At 37.7% G+C, this 13973-nt stretch overlaps 1 protein-coding gene across 8 annotated transcripts in view; it reads right to left on the bottom strand.

Annotated features, from left to right (window-relative positions):
- Positions 1-13973, bottom strand: part of RYR2 (ryanodine receptor 2) — a 795071-nt gene that overhangs the window by 442225 nt on the left and 338873 nt on the right. For all 8 annotated transcript variants that reach the window (XM_050770606.1, XM_050770614.1, XM_050770624.1 and 5 more), the window contains exons 9-10: positions 7833-7932; positions 7035-7131 (exon numbers count right to left, since the gene is read on the bottom strand). In XM_050770606.1, coding sequence (XP_050626563.1) covers positions 7035-7131; positions 7833-7932 — 197 coding nt within the window. The remainder of the gene's footprint in view (positions 1-7034; positions 7132-7832; positions 7933-13973) is intronic.

The raw sequence follows: 13973 nt of genomic DNA, 5'->3' as shown, positions 1-13973 counted from the left end.
ATTTCTGCTGCTGGTACCTTTGGGAGCATGTGGCTGAGCAGCTGAGCTGCAGGCAGGTGCTAAAGCAGCTGTCAGGAGTCTCTTCCTAGTAACAAATCAAGAAGTACTTGCCTAACCAGCATCTCAAGAAGCATTACTTATTTATTCAGGGGCTGAGTTTGCCACAATAGCTCTATTCAAGTTGCTGCACGAGGGAAAATAGGTATGTTTTGAGATGACACCTCTGTATAAAATGTAAATGAATCAGCATGAATTTGAAACAACAATAACTTACACTTTGAATCACCATTGAAAGAATCACGTAGGTAGGACTAGAGCAGAAAAACAACAAAATACATGTTGTTACCTTTACTTTGCATCCTTTGCAGACACAATACAACCATAAAGCCATCTGGAAATTTAAAAAAGAAGATGCTTCTCTTTCTTTTTTCCCTTCTGAAAGATATTGCTTACATATAGATTAAGTTAATAAACCCAATGTAGACAAGTCATGTTCTTAAATTTTAATTGAGAAAATCATTGAGAGCTTTCTTTTTGTATAATGTTGATTTTAATCTATTGTCTGTTTTTCTATTCATATACTCTAAATGCATCAAATGTCTCATTGTTTTTCATTTTTGCTAAGACCCAGCAGCTCAAATTCCTATGAATATTTTTAATCTTCTGTGTTAAAAGCCCACGTTTTTGAAGCAGTCATTCTACCCAGCCCATGCCTTGAGAATGCGGCTCTAGACCAAGTCAGGCTTCCAGAACATGACAAACTACAGTAGCTACTGCGCTCTCTGCAATCAGCAATCAGTTTAAGTTTGGGGTAAAAAGTGAATCTCTCCGAAAGGAGAAGAGGCAAAAAGCAGAAAGTAGCTCTCCTTTATGTACTGACTCTTCCAGCAAGACTGTTTAGCTGACTCATCTAACTCTCAGTTCCAGGCTGAAAAGATATATGCAGGACCTGAAGATAGAGAAAAAGAAGAAAAGCCCTCATAGGTTAAACTTTATCCTTGACCATTTTGGAGAACAACAGAATAGCTTTGAAAGCTTCCACCTAGGTGGTGGCCAAAAGCATACAAATATCCTCACAAAGATATTAGTCATCCATCCAGTTTTGTACACAGATATAAACTATGCAATCTCTTTCTAAGCCAGACGGAGAGACATTTAATTCATTATATCCAATCCATCTCATGCGTTATCAATTATTTATAACTAAAGCTCATTAAATCATCATAATATTAAAAGAGGCATGGAGGTAAAAATATTGTCATGCATACACATGGCGTAGCTTTTTCCTGCTGAGTCACATTTTGGAAAGCAAACGTAGCATTTATTTCCAGATACTGTCAGAAACTATGACTTAATTGGCCTGCATTTGAAAGTAACAAGATACAGCAAGCGTATGCCAAGAGTAATGCCAGATAAGGTGGAAGAAGAACAACCTTACTCTCCTTCTCCCCCCACCTCTCCCTCTTACCTCCCCCACCAAACACACCACACACATGAACATTCTCCGTCCCCGTCCATGCATTATTTTTCTCCTTAGCTCTTATCATCACCTAATGCATTTTATCTCTGTATACATGGGTAAGTGTATGCATTTATAAATAAACATATTTACTGTCATATATGCCTACTAGAATGTAAACTTCTTGAGAAAATAAACTTTGTAAATGTTTGTATACTACTATAAGCCCCAGCACCCAGAAAACAATAGTCATCCTACAAATTCTTATTGAATCAATAAAACTAGTTTCAACATTGCAAACCTGTTTTTAACAGAAATAATGCTTTTCAAACAATGTTTCCTTAATAGATTTCCAAACTATAGGCCCCAAATAATCTTCCCCAATGCATCCATTTTAAAATGTATTAATGTAAAAGTATGCAGAGTTTATTCACGTAGTGCATATCGAATCCATAAATAAGTCTGTGTGCACATAAAGGAAATGCCTTTGTTGATATTTTATTATATTCACAAAAAATTTTGGATGGATATAATGAGATGCTATCTAGAAACAAAGTCTAGAACAGAAAATAATCTCCACATAAAATATGTCAGGCTTGAAATAAAATTTAGTAATCAAATTTCAAGCCTCCAGAATGAAAGCCTATTTCTTTAAGTTTTTATTTTTAATTTCTGTGGGCATGTAGTAGGTATATATATCAATGGGGTACATGAGATGCCTTGATTCAGGCAAACTATGCATAATAATCACTTCAGGGTAAATGGGGGATCCATCACTTCAAGCATTGATCCTTTGTGTCACAAACAATCCAACTAGACTCTTTTAGTTATTTTTAAATGTACAATAAATGTATTGTTGGCTGGAGTTACCCTGTTGTGCAAAAGGTTTTATTTTTTTCTTTTCTTTTCTTTTTTTTCAGACAGAGTCTTGCTCTGTCACCCAGGCTGGAGTGCAGTGGCGCGATCTCCACGCACTGCAAGATCCCGGGTTCATGCCATTTTCCTGCCTCAGCCTCCCGAGTAGCTGGGACTACAGGCGCCCATGCCTGGCTAATTTTTTTTTTTTTTTTTTTTTTTTTTTTTTTTGTATTTTTAGCAGAGATGGGGTTTCACCGTGTTAGCCAGGATGGGCTTAATCTCCTGACCTTGTGATCCGCCCGCCTCGGTCTCCCAAAGTGCTGGGATTAAAGACGTGAGCCACTGCGTCAGGCCCAAAAGTCCATTTTTAAAGTAATAATTAAAACATGATTGACAAGGGATGCTGATACATCCCTTCCCAACTACCAGACTTGCTTAACTCATTCTATCTCACTAATGAAGAGTTTAATAAGAACTAAAAGGTTATGACAGTATAGTTAATACTCGGGATCTCTCCCTTTTACTTGACTGCTCACAACTACTATAGGTTATATTTTCACTATTTTTTGTTGTTTAGACAAGTTGACTACTAGACATTTTAGAGCGATTTGTCTTCCTGAAAAAAATCTCGGCCGGGCGCGGTGGCTCAAGCCTGTAATCCCAGCACTTTGGGAGGCCGAGACGGGTGGATCACGAGGTCAAGAGATCGAGACCATCCTGGCTAACACGGTGAAACCCCATCTCTACTAAAAAATACAAAAAACTAGCCGGGCGAGGTGGCGGGCGCCTGTAGTCCCAGCTACTCAGGAGGCTGAGGCAGGAGAATGGCGTAAACCCGGGAGGTGGAGCTTGCAGTGAGCTGAGATCCGGCCACTGCACCCCAGCCTGGGCGACAGAGCAAGACTCCGTCTCAAAAAAAAAAAAAAAAATCTCAAGTAACTTAAAACAATAGTGATGCTGTATTTCATGAACACATCAGAATTCAATCCATAAAAGCAAAATGGGCAGGAAGCATGAGAAAAAGATAAATATTTAGTTTAACTCAGATAGGCCTCATCTCCAATTTAGTTCTTCTTAATTGAATAGCTCTGTATGCTCTTCATTCTAAGAGCTTTATTAACATTCTTTAGGAGAATGAATAGGTAACCACATACACATACATATCTAAATGTGAAGAGGAAGGTAAAGGTACCTCTACTGATGTCTAGAATCATAAAAGCCAAAATTGAGCTGGATTTTTAATAGCTACAATTACAGTTATGTATATTAAATAACTGTCAATAGAACAAAGCAGGAACAGGCGGACAAATCCGTGTAGACACACAGCATTTATGACCAGACTACTCCTAAATCACTCAGAAGTAAACATCTCTTCTGGCTATCTCCTTAATAGTTTCCACTATGTCTCCTAAAAAAGTAAATTGAACTTTAGTTATTTAATGTTAACAACAGCATACAACTAATGAGTATAGCCAGATCATAATTACAGGAAAGAATTAAAAGGTAAAACAAAAATTTTTTTACATATTTCCCAGGACCTTCTCTAGCTTTCAAGTCACTATGCAGAAATCAAATTATTTTTACTTCTTTAATGAATGAAAAAAATATATTTTTAGATCATCTTTATGCACGTCTGCCCCAGTAAAGACTGATATCAAATAAAGGAAGACTGCTTCCAGGCTGAGCCATCCTTTGCCTCCCCCAAGTTCCTTACAATGACCTAGGGAAATAACAGAGGGAGGCTGAAAATTTTCTAAGCAATGGTATTAACAAGATTTAGAAATAACAAAGTGCTATATAACTGAAATTCAAGGAATTATTTTTATCATTCAATTCAAATAATTGCTCAATCCCAGTATAACTAACACAAGCAGTTTTTTCTTAAGCTACATCCCTTCGGCTCTGTGCCACCTATTGCTGACTCATTTTCTCCCTCAAGTCGTAATCTGACATCCATTTTCATCTAATTTCACCCATGTAAATATGTTATAAAAAGGGACACAAACAAACATGTTCATACCACCATCACTACCTACAAGAGTCCTGATAGGCTGGTCTAATTACATACTGAGATTAAATTGACACTGAAATTATCAACATGAAATCAAGAAGAGTATTTGGAAAGGAGGGGCAGGCTTCAACAAATATGCAAAAGGAGAGTGGGTCCAGAACATGATTAAAATATCTTTGAACTGTCCCCTAGATTTCTCTGCAATCATAACTAGCCATCAAAAGGATCTTCTTGGATCTAGTCTAGCCTCTCTTCCTACAAAGTCTATGCTGTACCATTCTGTCATCCATATGCCCAGAGTCCCTCAAACTTTTTAATCATATCTGGCTAAATGCTGCCTCTTCAGTCTAAATAATAGGGATAATAACAGCAACAACAATAAATGTGTCGATGTCTCAATATGCATCAAGTATTTCGCGTGTATTTTCTTATTTAGTCTTTTCAATAGCCCCACAAAGTAGGAGATAATATTTATGCTGCATTTTACAAAGAGGGAAAACCAATGTTTAAAGAGATTATGTCACCTGCATGAGTCACACAACTGGTAAGTGGCAGAGCAGAGGCCCAATCCCAGATCTGTCTAGTTCTAGAGTCCATTACCTTAACCACAAAGCTCTACAGTGTCTGTAGATACAGCTAAAAGTGCTCTAAGAATCATTTAGTCTAAGTCTTCCATTTAACAAATCAGGGACTGAGGATCCAAAGACTCTGGCATGGTCTCTTATAAGCCCTAACTCCAAATGAATGCATCATAGCATTAAACATATCCACAGCTCAATCCTTTGGCTTCAATGACTAATTTCCCTGATTCCCCACTAAACTATCACTCTGACTCTCTTGCTGACTCGTTTCTCTGTCCACATCCTAAACATCAGAATTCTGTAGGAATCCATCCTCAGCCTCCCACCTGGTTAGGTTATTCCAGGGCTTTACAGCCTTCATAAGGCAATGCCCAAACTGATAAACACATCTAATCCCAGCTCCCAGCGCCTCCCTCTCCATCTGATGAACATATGATAGACCCCATTCCTTTAAATATCCACTTTACACTTATAATTTGCATCCATCCCAAGCTTTCAGTTAAAGACTCAGAAATCCCAATTTCCTACTTGACGTCTCATAGACTATACTCATGTGTAACCAAAGTTTAACTCCATCTTTTATAGCAAACATACACCATCTCCTGCAATCATTCAGCCCCAGCTGTCTTCCCCTGAGGCAGAAACAAGATGGCACTGGATTTGATACCTTCTCTCACAGTCTGTATCTAGTTCTCCCCTAAACTCATCGCTTTTATCTAAATGTCTATGATGCAAGTAAACTTCTCCATTCTGATGGCATTCTCTGGGCTAAGTTCTTAGATTTTGTCACATGAATTACTGCATTTCATTTCCCTGCCTTAGATTCTCCCCACCTCTAATCTAAGCTCTCCTTGCCTAACAGAGTTACTATTTTAAAGGAGAACTAACTATTCCACTCCGATCCCCACATCCCTTCCTAACAACCTCAGAATAAAAACCTGCCCATGAGAATGGCACTGAAGATCCTTCTCTTGTCTACTTTCCACCTTTTCTTCCATTTTCCCCCTCATCGCTCTGGAATAATTGCTGTTCCCAGAATATACTTGCCATCTCTCTAGTTCTTAAGTTTATACTTGTGTTTGAAACTAATTCCTTAATCCAAGTGTCTTACAATCTCCGTTATCTTTTATACAAACCCTACTGACACCATCGACATCTTCCTAAACCTACTGAAAGCGGCATTTTTAGCTTACGGAATGTTTCCAGGGGATGTATGTCATTCCCGACTATCATCTAGGTCTACCTGGGAACAGAGGTTAAGACCCAGTACCCAGGTTTCAGAGGTACTTTTCCTGAGATTATGCAGCTGGTTAAATGGCTATTTTCTAAATGGTCCCTATATATTTTTATTAAATTATAAAAATAAATAATCATTAACTAATAGTTACCTAAGTGTCCATGTTAATATGACACATATCCACTAAAAGATTTAAAGATATGTAACAAACCATCCACACAATGCCTTCTCTCACTGCAATCTCTTATTTACATATTCATCTTACTACATTCATTAATTTGTGAGGTAGAGCAGTAGCAATCAAACTATCCTAAATATTTTTATGGTTTTGTAATATTTGTGCACTTTTCTCGGTAGATTCATACTATTTTAATCTTGTCCCAGTGCCAAATAAATTAACATGAGAGAGGTATTATATCACATTAAATATGAGAGAAAGTGATCAATTCTATCATCTGTATCAATAAATGAGAGGTCATAGCAAAGGGTCCTAAAATTGTACGCAATTTGAGAACTCTGACTTCAAAACTGAGTTTGAGATTACACATTCTAAAAAGAAAATTAATCAAAACTAATGAGCATTTAGTGAAGTTCTAAGTAGTTTAATGCAATGTGGTCACTCTTTCCGCTTGGTTTATTTTGTTCAGCGTTTCTTAATACGTTTTAATTATACAAAAATCTTCAGTTCTTCTATTGGTAGGTAATAGAAATATAACATGAGAAAAAGCTAAGGGGGGGCAACAAATGGATCACTTCAGTGAACCAATGAATGTCAGTAACCCATCCTGTCTGATGCTACTGGCCTGAACAAATAGATCCCTAGTTTTTAAAAACATTACATCAAAGCAAAAGAGTGCAAGTCTCAATGCAATGAGCTCGGGTACCAACCTCCGCTGCTCTTCACCATGTTCTCCTGAAGGGACAGTGAGACACTCGTCCATGTGTCCATGCAGCAACCTGAGGACATCACCACCAATGAGATACCCTGTAAAAATTAAAAATCATTCAGTTTGGACTGTCAGGGTCAGATGTTGTTAACTGGACAGATCATCTGGTCCGATCTACTTTCATAAAGAAACTGAAGTCTAGTGAATCTTAAGGACCTAGTCAAGGTCACAGAGATAGACAGTGCCTGCTGTTCCCTCTGAGTCCCAGGTGCCTGAGTCCCACAGTTAGGGATATTCCCACTAAAAGCAGGACCTCAAACACATAAAATCCTCTGTTAAACACACAAACACATTTCAATCAGATATGAACCTATATAAGTTGTAATAGCCAGAACATATACAGATATTTCCCTAGGAAACCCTGATTCTTTGTAAAATTCCTGTTCCGGCTATAAGGCTTGACCTCAGAAAACAAGAAATCTTGACATTAGTCCAACTAGGCAACACCCTGAGGTCAAAAAATTGAAGAAAACAACCCATAGGAAGCTATCACAGAAAGCACACACAAATAAACTAAAGCTGACAGTAGCATAAAAATAATGGAAGATTAATGTTCACCCAAGCTTCACTTTTAAAACAGCAATTTAAACAAGATCCTCAAATGTCAGGTATCCACATTACAGAATATTTAGACACAGACAAAAAGCTCTAATTAACAATCAGCTCATTATCACAATTCCAAAGATGACTGTCAACTTTGCATCAAGGACAGGCCATCTAATTGAAGTGGAGTTTTTACCTTGGGCTGCCTCACTTCCTGAGCTGATTGGGGCCACGCTCCAGAGAGTCTGCTGGAAAGCGGCATCCACATGTAAGCTGCCGTTGCCGTAAGACAAGTGCTGTATCAAGAGGCAAAAGAAGGCATCACTTCAGGCTCTGGTAAGCTGTAATATGTAAGCGCTTCTAGCAATGCAAACTTAACATTGCTGATTTGGTTATGTTCATAGAGAACATCTGTTTCAACCTGTCATTCAAGAATCAAAAAACTAGTCAGAAGAAAAGAAGTTCCTCTCTGAATTTAGGGATTTTAAAACTTCATTCGAACAGTTACTGACTTAAGTCAATAATCAAAATATGCATAAATGAATACACTAAATAAGTTTATTTGTAACAAGATACTATTTTTGTTTTAAGGGTGATTGATGAACAAAATGAGCACTTAAAATTATAATTGGGTTTTCCACATATCACACTCTGACAGCTTTTTGATGATGAAGTAAGTGAAATCTATTGGACCAAGTTTACTGAGTCTTCATTTTATGAAGTCCTCAGGCATCTTACAGGGTCTTTTACGGAGTCCTTCAGGAACTGTTATCTGCAATTTGATACAAAAGCCATTAGATGGCGATATTTCCTAACAGCTATCTAAAACCAAACTACATTTCTTCCAAAATTCAGGTATTACCAAATTTCAGATTTTCCTTCTTAGAAATAGAAACATATTAAAATAAAACATACTTAATATCTTTTAGAGCCATAAGACTGAATTATTGAATGTTAACTAAGAAAAACAAAATTATGAGTACAGCCATATGCCTTGCTTATTTTACTAATCATTACTAGGCTGCCTCTAGAATTTCAAACACATATACAGCAACCACCTGTTTTTGTGGAGTCTTCTCAGTAAACATTGCCAATATCCCTGCAATGTTTCTGTAACACTTTGCCAATGCTGATGATAGCCTAAGTTTTCACAGACTTTAATCAGACCAGAAATCTTGGCCATCTTAGTTAGATGAAGATCAGTCACAGCCTAAAGTAGTCACCTTAGGTGTACTCCAGGCCTTTTAAACATCCTAAGGATCTCTTTAACATAAAGATACTATTCTCAAGTCACCATCAAGAAGAGGTCGTTCACTCTCTTTCTCTTAAAAATAAAACCAAAGAAACTTTTAACATTGTGATATGTATATAGGGTTTATCAGTCGTTTCTCCAATTAGTAAGACTGAAAGTTTACCAGCTAATACATAAGATTTAGCAATAATTTGCTCTTATGCCTCTCCTCAACCTCAGCTAGCTGCCTGCTTTTGTACAATTTCTTCTTCACTTCAATCTGTCATTCTTACATGTAATCCCAGCTAAGATTCCTTTATTGACTCAATTTCTTCTCCAATATGTTAAAACTGTTTGTTTACAAATAAATCATATCCCACCTGCTTTAACAAACAAGCAGAATATATTTCCCTTCAAAGCAATTATCACACAATGAAATTCTTGGGATTATTTTCTTTTTTCCTTTTAGAAGTTATCTGACACAGGTTCACAGCTGTATTCCTAGCATCTGGTAACGTTATCCAATAACCATGTATGTGGAGAAGATAACCAAAATCATAAAATCAAAGTATCATAAACTTAAAAATACATATTTTAAGCTATTCCATAAATACTTAGTGTAAAAAAAAAGCACGTGCACATGCGCACACACATACATATCCATGTGAATGACACCAATTTTAACCAAACTCTGAAAATAATTCAAAATACCCATGCTTATATTTGTGACCAAGTAAAAGCTCATGTAATATTATGATACGTAGATTACCATCATTTGTTAATTCATCATGGGTTCACTGAATGTACTATGTATATTAATAGTATACATTCTCCACCCCAAGGGTGCTTGTAATCTCATAGAAAAAATTCATACACGAAATGCTGTACCTCAGTATATAAACATATCACATGTGATATTTTGATACGTGCACACAGTGTGCAGTGATCAAATCAGAGTAATTGAGATATCTATTACCTCAAACATTGCATGCTACACTTTTTATATACTGAGGTGGAGCATTTTGTGCATGTATTTTGTGTATGTATATGTATATGTAAAACATATACATATGTGTAAATATGTAAAACATATACATATTTATGGGCTACATGTGATATTTTGTACCAATTATGTACAAAATTATGTACCAATTAAATTAAAAAATAAATAGGGCCGGGCATGGTGGCTCATGCCTGTAATCCCAGCACTTTGGGAGGCCGAGGTGGGCAGATCACGAGGTCAGGAGATCGAGACCATCCTGGCTAACATGGTGAAACCTGTCTCTACTAAAAATACAGAAAATTAGCTGGGCATGGTGGCGGACACTTGTAGTCCCAGCTACTCGGGAGGCTGAGGCAGGAGAATGGCATAAACCCAGGAGGCAGAACTAGGAGTGAGCCAAGATCATGCCAGTGCACTCCAGCCTGGGTGACATGCCAGAGCGAGACTCCATCAAATAAAAAATAAATAAATAAATAAACAAATAAATAAATAAATGGATCTGGAAGGTGGGGAAAAGCCTTTAAAAATGCTGTGTAAATCGTAATCAACGTGCTACAGGAATTGTAAGAAGAGAACACTCCAGACAACAAAATGAGAGTGGAGTTTCTCATGGGTTGGGGGCTTTGAGGGAGTCAGTAGGATCACTTGGCCTGTGTCTCACATTTATATCTTTGGAGATGCTGTCCCCAAACAAGTGTCTACATACGTTGGATTTGAGTATGTGGATCAATAATGTGAATGTGCTATGTGCAAATATGTAAAACATACCAAACACTTTTGTAAACCATTTGGGAATTTTTATTTTTAACATACCAGAAACCTTGCTATCGGAAGTGGGCTGAGACCCCTGGCCCTCTCAGAAGTTCTGAGAAGGGAAATGTGTGATAAGGGGAATGTGTTGAAGACAAGAGTGTGAGCACAGAGGTGGAGATACGGGGACATACATTACAGCCCAGAGCTTCGTCTTTGGAGCTGACAGCACATGCTAAGAGGTGGAATCACTGATAGGCCCACAGACAAAGGCTGGCACCAGGCCAACGACCTTCTATTTTAGGCAATAAGGTGTTTACAGCAGTGACAAAATAGGGTGAGGGAGTTAAAAAAGCCATTTCCAAATCATATATATGCCTGAAGATAAATAATAAATATGAGAGAACCATAAACATGAAAATTTCAGTCTGTGGGAAAAAGTCCCAAATACGTCCTTAAGATTATATTACAATCACAGAAAGTTCTCTAAATAAGGTCTACTCTTCTAAAGAAAATATTCTATTTTGAATGCTTCCAATTTTGCTGCTTAAACAGCAAAGGGAAGTCTGGGTAAAAACTACATCACATCAGGCTTGTGGTATGCAATATTCAGAAAGCAACAACAGTTTCAATTACTGAAATTGGGATGAATTATCCTTAAAGCAAAAACAGACATTGGCAGAGGATGAAAGCCAAGTTGGCCTTAGGCTGAAATATGGAACCACTGTAGGATTTACAGGAAAATATGGTAGCATCAATCCACCAACAGCAGTACAGGGGCTTTAGCCACCAACCTCTGGGCACCCAGGTCTCACTTTGATCCTAGGATTAGTGATTTTCAAGCTCTAATAGGCACATGAATCTTCAGAAGACACCATATTTAAAAATGTAGATTGGAGGGCCAGGCACAGTGGCTTACACCTGTAATCCCAGCACTTTGGGAGGCCGAGGCGGGTGGATCACAAGGTCAGGAGTTCAAGACCATCCTGGCTAACACAGTGAAGCCCCATCTCTACTAAAAATACAAAAAATTATCCAGGTATGGTGGCGGGCGCCTATAGTCCCAGCTACTCGGGAGGCTGGGGCAGGAGAATGGCGTGAACCCGGGAGGCAGAGGTTGTGCTGCAGTGAGCCAAGATCGCACCACTGCACTCCAGACTGGACGACAGAGCAAGACTCCATCTCAAAAAAAAGAAAAGAAAAAAAAATGTAGATTGGAATGCAGAGTCGTCGGAGGGTTTGTCAATCAAGACTGCTGATCCAAGAGTAACAAGACATTACATGAAAGAAGCACAACATCTCCGAAATGGAAGGGACATGATAAATCGCCTTACACAGATTATACTTTGATACCTTTAGTTTCCTTTCTGATCCATGTATTTTATGCATTTTACCATTTTTATGATGAAGTCAATAAGTTTTATCAGCCTGCAATGGAAGTCCATGGTACAAAAACTTCGTACCAAGAATCTCTGAATTGAACCCTTATCTGATGCAATGATTCCCTCATTTATTCATCTTTTATTAAACTTCCAGGTACTTCGGCCCTGGTGATGCAACATTCCGAATACATTGTCATTTAGGGACAGGAAACACAAGTAAACAAGTCATATTACTCCTCAGGCATCAGTTTTTTCTTCTGAAAAAAAATAAATAAATAAATGAGGGGCAGAGAAACAGTTGTTCTTTCCAAATGTAATATTTTATGGTTCCATTATGTGATCCACAGAGGAAAGAAAGGCTCAAGGCAAATTAATCAAAAATGAATTGGTTCATATAATAAATCATTCGAAAATATTTATGATCACTCTTTTATCATTATTTTCACACAACTTGAGGCAATTCAGCAATTTATTATGCAATCAATAATTACCCATATTTTGTATTAGACATTTAGAGGTGGGTAAGAAAGAAGTAAATTTTTTGAACTGTAGAATAGCTTTCTCTAAAGCATTTTCTCATAATCACCCTTTAGATTAAGCATTCTGTTTTTCCCAATATATTTTCAATCAGTTGTTTGTTTGGCAATGTTTTCACAGATCTGAAAAACTTGGCCTGTTTCATTAAGTAACCTGATCAGTAGAAAATCAGTTGGAAATCTACATTTCCAGAGCAAACAATCCAATCCTCAGACTGAAAACATTTGTACATACTGGAGTGATTTTTACACCTAACACACAGAAAAAAATTGTTTTGTAAGTTTTATTTTGTTTAGTTTGAAATAAATTCAGTCAGTAATATCTACTTGGCCATGTTTTCTCTATTTTAAGTTGTATATTTCTCTTAAGGTGCTTTGCTAAGGCCTTCTTTAAAAGAAAATAAGATTTTCAATGAGCAAAAAAATTTCTTTCCTTTTGGATATTTTTGAAAAGAAGATTAATGTATCATTTGACATTAGAATATAAAACAGCAAAAATGAGAAAAGACATTATCTGGGTGAGGCGTTTACAATCATTTTTAGAGGCTGAGACCCTCTATACCTCAGAAATTGTGCCCCAATGTTCAATGTATACAGCAGACAACGGTGGATCAATCCCAGGTGCCATCCACAGCATCCTCTGCTGTCCACAAGGCATCTTCTCAGAGGACAGGGTGAAAACCAACCCTCCAAACCAGCTCTCATCAATTTAGCATTGTAATAGTTGTAAGCTTTATGAGTGTACCCCATGCACTATTAGTTTAATCTTAGCTTAACCATCACTGTTAGTGAAAGAAAAATCCTTCGTCGGTCAACAGACACCGATGACTACAGAGCTGTAAAATCAATGACTGGAAATGTTTATTTTTAGAAGGTAGTTTTAACTAATTTGTTATCAGACATTTTTAAGCTTACTTATTTTTAACTACATCAGCACCTCCTCAGAAGATGAACCTTGCTTTCACCTGATAGATCTTTATTTAATATCACCTATAATATTCCTTCCACTGTCTTCTTCTAGTTAAACATCTGTTGTTTCTTTAAGCACTTTTTTTTTTTTTTTGAGATGGAGTCTCAATCTGTCACCTAGGCTGGAGTGCAGTGGCATGAGGCACGGTATCGGCCCATTGCAACCTCCACCTCCCCAATTCAAGTGATTCTCCTGCCTCAGCCTCCTGAGTAGCTGGGATTACAGGTGTGCACCACTAAGCCCAACTAATTTTTTTTTTTTTAAGACGGAGTTTCACTCTTGTCGCCCAGGCTGTAGTGCAATGGTACGATCTCAGCTCACTGCAACCTCTGCCTCCTGGGTTCAAGCAATTATCCTGCCTCAGCCTCCCGAGTAGCTGGGATTACTGGCACCTGCCACCACGCCTGGCTAATTTTTGTATTTTTAGTAGAGACGGGGCTTCACCATGTTGGCCAGGCTGGTCCT

Source organism: Macaca thibetana, chromosome 1, assembly GCF_024542745.1.
Source record: "Macaca thibetana thibetana isolate TM-01 chromosome 1, ASM2454274v1, whole genome shotgun sequence".
Taxonomy (NCBI): domain Eukaryota; kingdom Metazoa; phylum Chordata; class Mammalia; order Primates; family Cercopithecidae; genus Macaca; species Macaca thibetana.
This window is presented reverse-complemented; position numbering and strand designations above follow the sequence as displayed.